The sequence below is a fragment of the Hermetia illucens genome, chromosome 2 (assembly GCF_905115235.1).
Source record: "Hermetia illucens chromosome 2, iHerIll2.2.curated.20191125, whole genome shotgun sequence".
Lineage (NCBI taxonomy): Eukaryota > Metazoa > Arthropoda > Insecta > Diptera > Stratiomyidae > Hermetia > Hermetia illucens.
Genome location: NC_051850.1, coordinates 166,632,092 through 166,643,953, shown reverse-complemented (window position 1 = coordinate 166,643,953; position 11,862 = coordinate 166,632,092). Strand labels below are relative to the sequence as shown.

Genomic DNA, 11,862 nt, shown 5'->3' with positions numbered 1-11,862 from the left:
GGTGCAAGCCCTAAGCGAGATGTCCGAGGACTAGGAAAGAGGGAGTAAGTTGCTCCCCATTTGGTCCGGTACAGCATTAAGTTGATGCGGACTTAGGACCCCATCATTCTCAAAATAGTTCCTGCGGTGGTTTTGTAGTATTCATTAAGTTGCTATATTGAATGAAGTGCTATAACGCCCTGATGGATTAGGCCAACGATTATTATTTCATTATTACTTTGCCTGGTTGACGTTCTTGGCCTGGCAATGTAGCATACTCTGATTCTTACATCAATAATTTTTTGATGGCCTTATACTTTCCTTAGGTGGAGTGTTTTTTACTAGAGTTGGAATGTAAAGGTAAAGCTCCTTCATAGTTTCATAGTGATTTGACTTAATTATTGCTTTGAAACTCGAGGTTCAATGACTTTCCGATTTTGCAAGTTCAATTTTAGCTATTTTTCAAACCACAAAGTGAAAGGAAGATCCAAATAATTTTGTAGAACATTTTTTTTTCCTTTTACATAATCTGGTAACCGTCGAATTTAGTAGTAGAGTGTTACTCCGATAAACAGGAGCGTAAAACTTTTCATTATTATTAAAATGCGGTACCAGGAAATTTGGCAAGTATGACATTGTTATGGTCCCTTGGTTACTTTTCTTATGACATACGATGCAGAAAGACGATCTCAATAATCTCAGCATTAAAATTTGGGAAGTAAATCATCTGGTTTAAAGCGATTTAGGGATTAGATCGGCTAAAATTTGAAAAAGGCTTGAGTATCATTTGGAAGTTATTTGTAAACTTGAATTCTAGAGAATAGATATTAGAAATGGATTTTTGTAAATGGCGTTTGCCGAAGCTTTGAGATAAAAGAAATCGTGAAAATGCTGTGCTAAAGGGGCAGGTTACCCAAATGTCACTCGCGTCTCCAGTATACACCTATAATAAAACCATCACGTCGACGAGGTGCGTTGTGATGACAGTACCCAATTACTCTAAAAACAATGGTTTTTACCAGTTGAGTAACTATATAAGGGAAAGAATTTTCGTCCTAAAAATGACCCCCTATGTGTGCTGGTCATTAAACCGAGACGTAGATAGATAGATAGAGCATACACTCTATATGATCAAATAGATAAATATAAACAGCTGCTTTTAACTATACTAGTCAGGCATGCCGTAAGGCTAGATAAGATTAACTAAAATTAATCAAAACATAGTTGTAAAGAGATTGTCCGTTGATGGCACTGAACAATCATTTTTCCCGCGCTATGTTTAAAAGCAATCACACAGTCCAAAGGTAGACATTTGACAGCTACTTATATCTTCTGAAAATATCTTCGACCGCACACTGCACTAGACCGCGAATAAGTTCTAATTTCCTTATCTGCATAAGTTTCTGCTGGAAAGAGCAATGTTCAACTTGGTTCGTAAAGTTGGTTTCGGGGTCAAAGTGCCAGAAGGTTATTTCTCCTCAGCAGTATCACGCAATTGTTGTTCAACTAGTGCATCGGCCATGAAACGGTTAAGCGACAAAGTTGCAATAGTCACAGCCTCCACAGATGGGTAAGGCAGTAACTTGTAAATAAATTGTATTTAACTAATGTTATTGTGTTATTTTAAAGGATTGGCTTTGCTATTGCGAGGCGCCTCGCACAAGAAGGGGCGAAGGTTGTGATTAGCAGCAGGAAGGAGAAGAATGTCCAAAAAGCCGTGGAAGAACTGAAAAAGGATAAACTGGAAGTATTCGGACTGAAGTGCCATGTTGGAGATGCGGGCGACCGAAAAAAATTGTTTGAGGAGACTATTAAGAAATATGGGAAACTAAACATTCTTGTCTCGAATGCAGCCACAAATCCTGCTGTCGGACCGGTTCTAGACTGCGAAGAAGCTGTGTGGGATAAAATTTTCGATGTGAACGTGAAATCTTCCTTCATGCTGGCAAAGGAAGCACTTCCACATCTCCGAAAACAAGGAGCTGGTGGAAGTATTGTATTTGTCTCGTCAATAGCCGGTCTGGATCCATTTGCAGTAAGTTGTCATTTTGCTGAAAAATTACATTTTTCTGTAATGGATTTTTACAGTTACTAGGAGCCTACTCCGTGAGCAAGACAACTCTGTTCGGTCTGACCAAGGCAGCTGCAAAAGACCTTGCAAGGGAAGGCATACGAGTGAACTGCCTAGCTCCAGGAATCATCCAAACTAAATTTTCGGCTGCGGTAAATAAGAGAATGATTTAGTATTTTCGAATTTATTATTTGAAACCTTCTTTAGTTACATGAAAGCAAAGATGCAAACGAGGCTGCCCTTTCTACTATTCCAATGAATCGCCTGGGTAATCCGGAAGAAATGGCTGGAGTGGTGGCATTCTTAGTTTCGAACGATGCTAGTTACATCACCGGTGAGACAATCGTAGCTGCTGGTGGCATGACCAGTCGGTTGTAAATGAGGAAAAAAATGTGTGATGAACAAGTCAAATGCGGGGAGTACTACTTAAAAAGTGATAATCAAACCTGATTGAAAATGAATTCTGTGTCTTCCAAGAAGTTATATTGAATTACAAGAGTTTCGATGGTGTAAAAATAAAGGCTACTTGAAATAATAAAACTTGTTGTTTCTTTTTCGTTGGTGTGGGTATTTATTCTTGCAAATACCGATATTTCGGGAACCACTTGTTCCCTTCATCAGTGCAAACAAGTTTAAATATAAATATATACCCACACCAACGAAAAAGAAACAACAAGTTTTATTATTTCAATTAATTAATCGTTGGAAACACCGCATAATTTCACTCTGATAAAGGCTACGTTTTATGTTAGAATTGTTGCGATAAAAAAAAACATAATTAAATTTATATCGTGGCAGCACTCTACGTGACTTTCTGATGGAAATTCACCATTCCCAAGAATCTCCTGTTTACTAACATTGTTTAGTCCTGGATAATTTTGTGTAACTTTGGATATAGCGAATATTCAATGTACCTCACTTGTGATGCTTGAAACATACATCTGACGATGTTGATGCTCAGGCCGATTGTATGTATAGTAAAAATCCATCCTCTCTGAAAGATTTGGTCCAATTCTGAACCCAAATGCCGTTAGGATGTCCTCGTATACGTAATCCGGTGGTATAGCGTAGTACTAAGTTTTTCGCACGAAAAAATATTTTCGCACGAAATTTTTTCGCTGTGGAAAATTGACAGTGGAGATTTGTGACAGTGACAGTGGAGATTTTCAATTTTAAAGAAAATAGCAGTGTTACACAAAATACAAAAAATGTTTATCGATTCAGACTCTGATTCTGATTTGGAAGATGCTATTTTGTTATATAGTGCAGTGCTTGCCGAATCTATCAAAAAACAAAAAAAGAAAAGGCAAAATAAAAGCATTTATTTGAAGAAGCGACAAAAAAGTGGCAGGTTTGCAAGAGATGTGAGTTGTATTCTGCAAATTCGTTCAATTAGTATTTTTTAATTTGTCTAATATAGTTTCAGGATTTAATTAAAGATCCCATAAGATTCTGTGAAAATTTTCACATGGACGTGAAAACTTTTCAGCGGATCCTATCGATGGTGACACCTTATTTGAAGCCCAAGAAAATGACTCGGCCAACAGATGGAATATCTCCGAATCAAAAGTTGGCGGCAGTGTTAGAGTAATATATATGAAGTTTCTTCTTATTTACATAATTCGAAAACAACTATTGTATTTTAAGGTACTTCGCTTGCGGAAGTCTGCAAAGGCACATCGCTTCTGTGTATAGGATAAGTAAGCAACATTTTGGTAAAATAATTGATGAGGTTTCGATTGCCCTCATATCAGCATTAAATGAATACATTCCACCATATGATGCCAACGTCATGATTAATGCTGCAAATGACTTCAACTACCAATGGAATTTTCCAAATTGTGTTGGATCAATTGATGGAAAACATATTGCCATTAAATGTCCTCCCAAAGCTGGTAGTATGTTTTTCAATTACAAGGTAAAGTGATATAAATTATAGATTATCAAAAACTGTATTTATAATTTTATTCGTAGGGTTACCATAGTATTGTTCTTTTGGCTGTCGCCGATGCCAAATATAAATTTTCGTACATTGATGTCGGAGCTTATGGAAGCGAAGGAGACGCAGGTGTTTTTTCGAGCAGTAAATTGGGAAAAGCAATGGTAAACGAATCACTTCCATTTCCACCAGACGCTAAAATACATGATAAACGATTGCCGTTCTTTTTCGTCGGAGATGATGCATTCCCACTTGGAAAGCGGTTAATAAAACCATACGTTCCGAAACGCAATCAAATGTTAGAACCAGATAAAACAATTTTTAATTATCGGGTAAGCCGTGCCAGACGCTGCGTTGAAAATGCATTTGGAATTCTTTGCTCCAGATGGTACTGCCTCGCTAGAACGATGTTTTGTTCACCGGATCGTGCACAGAAGATTGTTGCCGCTTGCTGTTATCTTCATAATTTTCTCACTAGTCTAAATCCAAGGGTTTATTGTCCCACACGTTATGCAGACTATATTGATTCGAGCGGTAATCTCATTGAGGGCGAGTGGAGGAATAATATACCAGCGAACTCGCTATTTAGTTCAACAATAAATCCGACACAAGGACGACCAACTGATATCGGGAAAACTACTAGAGTTCCTTGGCAAAAAAAAATAACACATCAAACGAATAAAAATTTGTAAATTTTTTGTGAGAATTACATCAAAAAGTTGATCGTACAATAAAAGATTACATTTTTTCAAACACAAATTTATTTATTTATCATGTAACACATATTCTAGTTTATTCTATAAACTTCCGTTGTTTTTATGGGCCATAACCCTTTCAAAAGTTTTATTAAAAAACTCGTGATTTAATTTTTCGACTTCGTCGGCGGGCAATTGGCAGTATAGTCGGTCGAGGTTGGCATGCATAGACATATATTTTAATTTCGGCTCGTCGAGTTTTGATTTTTTGATTGCTATCATATCGGAAATAACTTTCGTCAAGTCGGTAGCAGGTTTTAATGTCTGCGATGATGAAGAACACTGCGCATTCTGAAAGTAAAACGGGTTTAGTTAGTCGAACCGTCTAAAACATTGTTTTATTAACTTACGAAATTGTACTGCGAACCATCTGATGCAGGGCTCGAAACATCCTCCTCGGTGGCTATTGTGCTTGTTGAAAAAGTCCTGTAAAAAATCTGATCACGAAATGTCCACACAAATTTTAAAATGTTACATTACCTTCTTTTGGACGAATTCGGCTGCAAAAAATCCAAACAAACTGAAAATTCTGCATAATCTTCTTCATTGCCAATCGAAGTTTCGGGAGATTCACTTTCATCTTGAATTAGCTCACTGCCGGATTTTTGGCACTGTTTTTTCCTTCCCCTATAACGTGCTAAATCTTTAAAAGATCTATAAATGGTCTTACATTCCGCAACTGTAATAAAAGCACAAATATAATGCCTACACCAACTTTTCCATAAAACTGTATTACCTGTATTACCTGGTCTTTTCATTTCTTTGTATATTTTTGCCAAATTTCAAAAATCCCACTCGGGAAGACATAGCCAACGGAACACTTATTAATAAAAATTATAATTTTTTTGATTTCACGTAGATAAAATTACCATTCAGGTGCCACAAAGTCGCCATGGCACTTCGACAATGACTATGGTAAGGACTTTTCGAGGATATAAGAAAACCAATGGATATTTTTCAAAAATATTTTTGAAACAGTCCTGAAAATTCTATTTGACGGAAGAAGACTGCTTTAAAAGAAAATCATATCTAATTTTCATTCATCATCGAAAATAACAAATCTTCATAATCAATATGCATTTCTTTCTTTCACCCATTTTCATAATTCTTCTCTTACCTACCTTTACTCAACCTTTCTAATTCAACCCTGCAACAGCCAACAACTTCTAATGATGCATAAACAATATACACCATACTATCTGCAGAACCAGTCACGAATCGAGAAACTAAGATATAATCTCAGAATGCAATTTGATATTTGCATAACAGTTACTCATACGTTTGCGTTATGCAAAGACTTACTGGCAAAGTAGCTATAGTCACCGCTTCTAGTTATGGGTAACAACACATAAATACTTTGCATCTAAGAAAGAAATAAATTCATTATTTATAACCTAGGATTGGCTTCGCTATAGCGAAACGTCTGGCCGAAGAAGGGGCTTGTGTGACTATTTGTAGTAGAGACGCAGCCAATGTGAATCGTGCGCTTGAAAGGTTGAGGGAGTCCACTTTCAATGTTCTCGGGATCCAATGTCATGTAGCCAATGCATCCCAAAGGAAACGACTATTTGACGAAACTATTCAGAGGTTTGGCAGGCTTGATATACTCGTTTCGAATGCCGCTACAAATCCCGCAGTAAAGCCTATCCTAGATTGCGAAGAGTCCGCCTGGGACAAGATTTTTGAAGTGAATGTCAAGTCTTCATTCTTCCTTGTTAAGGAGGCTCTGCCTTATATGAGAAAGCAAGGGGCTGGTGGGAGTGTTGTGATCGTTTCATCAATAGTTGGATATGATCCACCCAAAGTAAGTTTGAAATACAATTCACGGAAGTATGCTGATGATACTTGGAACATATCTTCCAGAATTTAGGGGCGTATTCCGTAAGCAAAACAGCACTACTTGGTCTAACGAAAGCAGCTAGTAAACAATTGTCGAAGGAAGGTATTCGCGTAAATTGCATTGCACCGGGAATTATTGAAACAAGATTTTCATCATCGGTAAATATAGATTACCCCCTCTTAAACCTTTTATAATCGATCTGTTTTATTTATTGACAGTTAATTAGAGAAAAAGGAGGAAAAGCCTTACGAGCTATTGCAATGGGTCGGTTCGGTAAACCGGACGAATTAGCTGGCGTAGTAGCTTTTCTCGTGTCTGACGACGCCAGTTATATAACTGGAGAAACAATCGTTGCCGGTGGAGGACTAGCAAGCCGATTATAAATCAATCGCTTCCAGGACAATACACTTTTTGATAATAAATAAATAAAAAAACAAACTATTTAGCTTTTCATATTTAATCTGCTCAAGAACATTAGTTCTTATCCTATCATTGTTCTTTTACGCCCTCTTGCCCGAACCTCCTCAAATCGTGCAATGACTTCTTTGCTCTCCTCACTATACTCCTCTTCATACTTCTTCAATATTTTTGGGAACAGATCATCGATATTACTGTGAGTACTAAGCAGGGCCCGCTCTAAAACGTATAAATCAACACCTTTGTCCTCTACACTCTCGCTATAGTGCGACAAGCCGAAATCAATGAATACCAGCTCATAGTCGCTGAAATCCTCCTTTTTTGGGTCAATCAGGAAATTCGACGTGGTAAGATCCCCGTGGATAATGTGATTCTTGTGCATCTTTCCAATTCCTTCTCCAATTCTGGAGCAAAGTATATCCAGAGCTGCGTTGCACTTTGCTTCTGGTAAAACAACAATTTGCTGATTGATGAAGTCCTTGGCGGTGATGCTTTTCTCGAAATATTCCATATGAATTTTCCTGGTGTTGAGATCCATTTGAAATACTTTTGGAACTCGGACCCCTGCCGCAGTGCACCTTGTCACAGCCTTGGATTCTGCCCGCATTCGCTCTTTAGTAATTTGGTTGTCAAGCGTAGGATGTCGGTACTTTTTTGGGAATCTTTCCTTGACTAGGCATTGTTGGCCATTATAGTCTTCTAAATAGAGTTTCGCCTCTGCACCCTGCTTGAATAACTCCTCCGGCATTTTGTTTATTTACTGAAATCTACTCGTCGATAACCAAAACTTATTGAACAGCTGATATTTTGACGTTATTTAGTTCACCTCGGAGCGGGATTATTTTCACCATGGATGATTCCTGCCACCAAGAACACTTAACGGAACTCGCTTGCAGTAGATTTGCCCAAGTACGTTATGAGTTGCTAAAGCATGTGCGATTTCCGAAGTAAGTAGTTGGGTTTTACGTAGGATTTCAGAAAGAATAGCAATTCTTATATTAAGTCTCTATTTTTATATATTCATTATTCATTTATGTTTTAAATTTCTTCAGTAATATTTCTACCTATTAAAATTGGAGCTATCATTCTGAATTCTGCACTGATCGCATCAAATGATTGCTGTAAGGAGGGTTAGTATTTTCAATAATTACTGGGATTAGATAAGGACATTTTTCAAGCAATTATTATTTTCTTTTGGATGATGGTCTATTCATTTGAAATTCTTCTTCTTGATCACAATCTGCGACTGAATAGTGAAAGAAATGTTCGTTGATTGCTGAGAGGATAAAAATATATATTAATTTGGCTTTAAGAAACGGCGAGAACAATTTATTTACTCATCACCACCGTGGTTCAGCTGCCTAAGTCCCGGCTAAGATAAAGTTATTATCACCAGTGAACAATTTCATCTTCTAGGTCATGTTGCGAACCTAGTCACATCCTCCCAAACATTCGAACACGCTTAATCTGATATTGTCAACTGAAAACAATGGATTTGATACAAGTTCGAGTATTATGGTAATAACCCAGCCTACTTAAGAAATGAATGGCCATATAGCACCCAGGTGTTTCAGGAAGCAGGCGGAGCCTTATTAAGTAATCGCGTCTTTAAGGTTGATATTAAGAATCCATTCATTTTCCCTGTAGGCTGGTACTGAAGTATGCATACATCGTCAGGTGGCTGAAGCTGAATTTTGTAACAGCAGGAAGCTGCTGCCACAGGTTCGGTTGTCTAAGTATTAGCAATGCGATGAGTCCTATGCCGACCTTGGCATTCAAATTCGTGTTAAATCTACTTCCGTCAACTTGCTTTGAAGGTGAAATGGAAAGTAGCCAACTACATATTTAGGCTTGATACCAGTGGTGCATGGAAAAGCAGTCAATTATACGGTCATCTGCAAAGTTGATATTCCCTTGGCAAATATCTGGTGGCTCTGATGTCTGTCGAAAAAGGGAAGGATGGCCGACAAACGGTCACGAAAATTGTGAGGTGCTCCCGGAAAATCTGACTTCGGAATTAGCGCGCAGGCCTCTTGGAAAAATGACAACTATATCTGCTACTTTATGGGCATCATAAAAATGTTTCCGACAAGAATGACAGGGTCAGTCGTATCATTCGAATCTGTTTTGAAAATCGGACAGCATTTTCAGCACTAAAAGGCAACATCATATCAAGCCAGCTGGAATAGAATTACCACCAGCTGCTGCTGAAACATTCCTGATGTGGGTACAAGGGCACTTGACTTATCAAGGGTCTGGCTAAACAACACTAGGAGCCGAGTAAGCATTGGCATCAAGCAACCCACTGTCAACTCCGCTCTGAAGGATAAAAATATACTTGAAGGGTTCATGCAATCGAATAAAGAAGTTTGAATTGCTGCTAACAGGCGAAAATCCTTGTCAAAGAAACTTGGACATATACGAAATCGTGGTGGTGGTCTCAGTTATATGTATCCAATATGGTCCTTCGTTGCATATGTAACTGCCCAGCTTTTTCAGACCTCAGTGGAAGATACCTCAGTAAGGATTTCTTCAACGGAGAACCTGCGCACACTCTATCTCTGGAAGATGTTTTCAGATCCGTAACAACCTAATAAAAAGCCCCAGTGTTTAGAGCTGCGGCTCTCCCAGCATAACATACTAAACATAACTAAACTGTGGACTAGCAACCTGCAGGCTTCGAAACTTTCTTGCTAGTGAAACGTTATCCATATATAGAATAAGAACAGGCTTTTCGTAATAGGACCCGAGTTAGTTTTTGGTGCTCCTTGACAACGGTGTCGGCAGCTTCATCACGCGAGGAGACGATCTCAGTCAGGATACTGATTGCGAGATGCCGGTCCAGAGTGAAGAAGATTTCAATAGTACAGTATTATGTGCCAACAGAAACTTCCGACATAAAGTAGAAGAAGGTTTTCCAGAAAAAAACTTCCCAGTGGTCAACGAAGATAATGGTTTGAGGTTTATGGATATCTGCAGCTTTCACAGCTGTGACGCATTGTTAGTGCACTGAGGCTACCATAAGATCAGTTGCGTGTCAACTGACCAACAACTTACTTGCAACTAGATTGACTGCATTGTGATTAGCAATTGATCTGGGAGTTGTTTTCTGGATGTGCGTGACAAGAGAGGTGCTGAAATCGACCTCGAAAGGGATCATCATCTAATGGTCTCTTACCTTCGCTTGCATGTTACATACACCGCTTCTCGCAAGGTTGGGGTGTTTCAACCATCCAAGTTCAAAATCGCCTGCCCTCCTGATAAGACGACAGATGGGTCAAATAATCTGTTGGAGAATATTAACGCCATTAAAAATGTTCTTTTCCTGGGCGCTACTCCTCGATGAATTGGTTCAATAAACATAAAGAATTGAAAGCTCTATTAATCGCTGCGATATTCAATGATAACCGACGAATGCGCCACTTCAGAACGTCGCATAGAACAGTGGAGAAGGAGTGAAAAATTCTCGGAAAATCGTGCTTAAAGATAAAGTACATTGTACATTGTGTGATTGACGCGTAATACCCCACATGAAGTTTTATAGTAATGAGATTTCTAGTTGAATATTGATTCTAGCAAAAATTTTTAGGGCCCTAACAATTTAACAAAAAGCTCCAGTGTTTAGAGCTGCGGCTCTCCCAGCAAACTAACCATCCATATATAGAATAAAAACGTACTTTTCGGTTATGACTTTTAGCTGTCGTTTCTATTGTTTTCACCAAGTGCTCTTGCATTTGTATCGACCAAGTTCTTCGTTCGAAATAGTATCAGGGCAGCGTACTCCGATGATACGACGCAGACAGTTATTGATGAAGGCTTGGAGCTTTCGAGTAACAGTGGGAGTCACTTCCGATGTGTTACTTCCATATAGCAATACAAAATGAACACTAGCACAAAATAGTTTCAACTTGATCTTGGTGTTGTGATAACTGCACTTCCAAATTTTAGACAGGGCAGTGAAAGCAGATCTAGCGCTATTAATGCCTCGGGCAACATCCTCTTCGGTGCCGCCGTCGGCTGAAACCCTTCCTAGGGAGAAAGTTCAATGGCCCGATTTTGTTGGTGTTTATCTTCAATCCAACTCTACTTGCCTCTCTTACCAAATTCAGAGCCATTTCGCCAAGGTCCATGACCCCGTGAGAGAACAAACAGATGTCTTCAGTGTAGTCGAGGTGTTTAAAGAAGGATATCATAGTCTATTCAACTCCTCCATGTACTTCTGACAAGACAGGATGAAGAACGTCACAGATAATAAGAAAAGAGAATATCGGTAACAAGATGTAATCCTGGGGGACTCCACCTTGAACTTCAAGATCCTTAAAATTTTACCTCGGTGTAGCACGTGACATTTTCGACCATCATATGCCGCTCTCATGATAGCTATTAGTTTCTCCGGAATGCCATTCCTACGTAGAGCACGCCAGATACACTCCCTGTTTAGGCTGTCGAAAACTTTCACGAAATCGATGAAGAGCAGGTAAAGCGAACAACTAATCTCCGCACACTGTTCCAAAATGATCCGTATGGTGCTGATTTGGTCAATGCAGGAGCATCGGGAACAGAAACCATCCTGCTCTCTGTCAATCAAGTTTTCAAGATGTTCTTTATTGCTTTCTAGGATTATTTAGAACGGGTGCCCTTCTTTGCAATCTTAACGACCATCCCCTTCTTCTACTCTCTTGGATTCCCAAGATTTCCGTTCAAGGTGAAGTAGTAGATCTGCAGTAACTGCAGCTGTAACGATAAATAACTCCGTGGGTAAACCGTCAAGCCTAGCGACTTTACTCCGTTTGAGTGCATTATTGGCCGAAATGATTTCTCTTCTGCTTGAAGGAGCAGTCCGTCTCCACATGTTACGGTG

At 38.9% G+C, this 11,862-nt stretch overlaps 4 protein-coding genes across 4 annotated transcripts; 3 read left to right on the top strand and 1 right to left on the bottom strand.

Moving 5' to 3' along the window:
* Window positions 1-1,267: 1,267 nt before the first annotated feature.
* On the top strand, window positions 1,268-2,576 carry LOC119649855 (dehydrogenase/reductase SDR family member 4-like). The gene is made up of 4 exons (XM_038052211.1): window positions 1,268-1,549; window positions 1,609-2,014; window positions 2,068-2,202; window positions 2,258-2,576. The coding sequence occupies exons 1-4, from the start codon at window positions 1,398-1,400 to the stop codon at window positions 2,426-2,428; spliced, it is 864 nt and encodes a 287-aa protein (XP_037908139.1). The 5' UTR covers window positions 1,268-1,397; the 3' UTR covers window positions 2,429-2,576.
* A 675-nt stretch (window positions 2,577-3,251) lies between these two features.
* On the top strand, window positions 3,252-4,792 carry LOC119648610 (putative nuclease HARBI1). The gene is made up of 5 exons (XM_038050380.1): window positions 3,252-3,414; window positions 3,471-3,637; window positions 3,698-3,968; window positions 4,025-4,633; window positions 4,781-4,792. Exons 1-5 carry the CDS (start codon window positions 3,259-3,261, stop codon window positions 4,790-4,792), a joined length of 1,215 nt encoding a protein of 404 aa, XP_037906308.1. The 5' UTR covers window positions 3,252-3,258.
* A 1,137-nt stretch (window positions 4,793-5,929) lies between these two features.
* LOC119648803 (tropinone reductase-like 3) lies at window positions 5,930-7,056 on the top strand. Its single transcript, XM_038050651.1, has 4 exons — window positions 5,930-6,082; window positions 6,143-6,548; window positions 6,608-6,742; window positions 6,803-7,056. Exons 1-4 carry the CDS (start codon window positions 6,033-6,035, stop codon window positions 6,965-6,967), a joined length of 756 nt encoding a protein of 251 aa, XP_037906579.1. The 5' UTR covers window positions 5,930-6,032; the 3' UTR covers window positions 6,968-7,056.
* Window positions 7,026-7,822, bottom strand: LOC119648804 (EKC/KEOPS complex subunit TP53RK). Its single transcript, XM_038050652.1, has one exon. It carries the CDS (start codon window positions 7,747-7,749, stop codon window positions 7,066-7,068), a length of 684 nt encoding a protein of 227 aa, XP_037906580.1. The 5' UTR covers window positions 7,750-7,822; the 3' UTR covers window positions 7,026-7,065.
* Window positions 7,823-11,862: the final 4,040 nt, after the last annotated feature.